Raw genomic sequence first — 2,631 nt, 5'->3', positions numbered from 1 at the left:
GTACAAAATATCCAGGAATAAAATCCCGAACACAATTAATTCACTACAAATGATGACGGAGTTTTATATCCCGCGTCCCTTAGTTTCAATACTTGCCACGCCAAAGGTGCTTAACCCCTCAGATTAAAAGGCCATTATTGTTACTATAAGAATCCATTAGATGGCTTTGTATTAAATGAAATAGCATGAGCAGGTACCTGAATGACCTTGTTTTGGTTTTGATTCTCATTTCATTTTCAGATTCCAAAAGTCATCTTCCACCTCATTCTCTTTGATTCCTTATAGTTGAACGTTAAGGGTTCATCGCACTCTGGCCGATGCAGTTGCACCGTTTTCGTGAATATGACCAGTAGACCTCACATAATATTCCGCTTTCATGATTTTTGAGTTCTATAGTATTAGCAAAGACTGGCAAAATCTTGGATTAGCGAGTCCAGTAAGACCCCATAATAATTCATTCCGCTTCCATGAATTAAGAATTCTCTGGTACTAGCAATGACTGCCAAAACCTTGGATTAGTGGAGTCTTGTCACGTCAAAGCTATAATATAAATGTAATGCGCTCTTTAAATTTTGTGGAAACCTCAGTTTCATTCAGTAGCTGTTAGATTTTCCCCCGCTGAGGAATTATCGAGTAGATGAAGATTATTAAAGGGCAGGAAATGGATATTTTCTAAGGGTAGTAAAATCGCGATGGAAACATTCATCGCTCGTTCTCTGGCAATGCTCTGATTCAATTTCCGTATTGGGAGGGAGGCTTTTTAAAGCCTTCTTTGTAAAGAAAATTATTGGAACGCACATATTTTTACCTCACAATGTTTCATTTCAGATACTTCTTGATTACTTACTGAAACATTGGTCTGATTTTTTATAAGCTGAATAACCATAATGTACAATATGCGTCCATTTCCAAATTCTATGATTACTAAAATAAGATGTAATCTATGCTTAATGCTATGCATGAAGCTGGCGCAATGTATTCCTGAGACAAGAAACTATTCTTAGAAAGTACACAAATATGTCTGGACAGTTACTTTACTTTAGTTAGAAAAATGATAAGATTCAGTCATCAAGATACTAAGGTGAACTTGAACGTTCGTGATTTCAGTAAGCTTGCCTTACACCGAGTACCACAAAAAACAAACAAAAAAAACAAAGGTTTTAAGAAGATTCTATATCACAAAATAATGAAAAATCACACATTGCCTGAAACTCGAGAGGAAAATGCATGACTTTATCAGAAGTATGAAAACGAACTTTAATATATGAGAAAAAATTAAAATATAAAAAAATATAACACCAATTAAAATATAAAACCACCAATATAATGGGAAATGGGGAAAATAAATTTCCAATTGTGAAAGTTAATTGCTAATGGGTAAATGTAGCAATAATTCAATAAAACGTAATGAATAAGAAAAAATAAAGGGATGGGAAAGATATGCTCTATTCAATCTTTATTATTTACAGAATAAATTTAATGTGATAGAATCATTCGTCAAGGATGCGGATGAGTCGGCAGATTAGAAAATCGTGGAGCGGAGTAAGATCCCGAGGGAGATGAAACTGACTTGCCCCTGCGGTCTTCCTCAGCGGCGAAGGCGATCTGGTCCAGGACGAACTGGGGGAAGGGGATGGGTGGGGGAATGCAGGGGCCACTGGCAGGAGATCAGACTGGGCTGGAAGCCGTTCTCGTCGGCGACGTACTGCAGGGCTGACGGGGGTGCCGTCGGGGGCGGTGTATCTACAAAATAAGCGATGCAAGAATGAATATGCGAGTAAACAATTGCGTCAATAGATTGGCGATGTACAGGTTCTCAATCGGGGAGCGAAGCATCCGATAGCAGTAGGTGAGCTAAGCGCACGATGAAGGAAACAGAAAACGACAATATAAAGAGAGAAGAGAGGAAAACGAAAATAAAACTCACGAGAAAGAGCCAGAAGCGGCGATGGCTCCCTTCGCTCCAGGGGCGCCGCTGTCGGTCAGTCTAATGCCGTTTTCGGTCTCGACAGCGACGCTGTACCTTCCGGAGTCGTCCCTGTCGCGGTCGTCTCTCAGGATGGCGGCTTCCTCGCTGGAGTCTCCGCCGCCCCTGATGGATCCTCGGGGGGCTTCGTAGCCGTACTGAGGGGCGGCCAGAGCCGCAGCAGCCAGTGCAGTCAGGATCACCTGCAGAAGAAACAAGTTCATCAGTTCTCATGTTATTCCACAATGAATGGTGGTTGGGTGGACTAGATTACCCCGAAGGCAACCCCTGATTGTAGTAAAGTTCAATATTTAAGTAAAAAATTGATGTCAACTTTCGTTTTCTTTCGTTAAACAAAGAAGATGCAGCACGCGTAGCCAGTGACAGTTCATGACATGAGAATGACTGTCTTTTATTTAAAAAACTGGAAAAATTATAATATTTCATAAGATTCTAATATCCATCGTTAAAACACTGTTTCCATGTTTTAGTCACTAACTTGTCTACTCATTTCTATTTACTTCAACATATTAGGTACTTTATTTCTCTTTTTATTCATATCGTTATTAATTTCTTTATTTCTGAAATGCTATATTGGGAGAGCTACTTGACCGCTATTTGCAATGTGCCCCTCCTCAGGGAATATGAGTAACGTTAACGATATC

The 2,631-nt window shown here is 39.8% G+C and overlaps 1 protein-coding gene across 1 annotated transcript; it reads right to left on the bottom strand.

Annotated features, from left to right (window-relative positions):
* Positions 1–1,490: 1,490 nt before the first annotated feature.
* Positions 1,491–2,205, bottom strand: LOC135206590 (endocuticle structural glycoprotein SgAbd-8-like). The gene is made up of 2 exons (XM_064237931.1): positions 1,928–2,205; positions 1,491–1,743 (listed from the first exon to the last, which is right to left on the bottom strand). The coding sequence occupies exons 1-2, from the start codon at positions 2,188–2,190 to the stop codon at positions 1,491–1,493; spliced, it is 516 nt and encodes a 171-aa protein (XP_064094001.1). The 5' UTR covers positions 2,191–2,205.
* Between the last annotated feature and the right edge of the window lie 426 nt (positions 2,206–2,631).

The sequence above is a fragment of the Macrobrachium nipponense genome, chromosome 31, assembly GCF_015104395.2.
Source record: "Macrobrachium nipponense isolate FS-2020 chromosome 31, ASM1510439v2, whole genome shotgun sequence".
Taxonomy (NCBI): Eukaryota; Metazoa; Arthropoda; class Malacostraca; order Decapoda; family Palaemonidae; genus Macrobrachium; species Macrobrachium nipponense.
This window is presented reverse-complemented; position numbering and strand designations above follow the sequence as displayed.

Bases quoted from the DNA above. Each gene is read 5' to 3' on its own strand.
- LOC135206590 (XM_064237931.1), bottom strand. From the start codon at position 2,190: ATGAACTTGTTTCTTCTGCAGGTGATCCTGACTGCACTGGCTGCTGCG. The intron at 1,744-1,927 runs GTGAGTTTTATT...CTTATTTTGTAG, and splicing joins GCCGCTTCTGGCTCTTTCTC to ATACACCGCCCCCGACGGCA.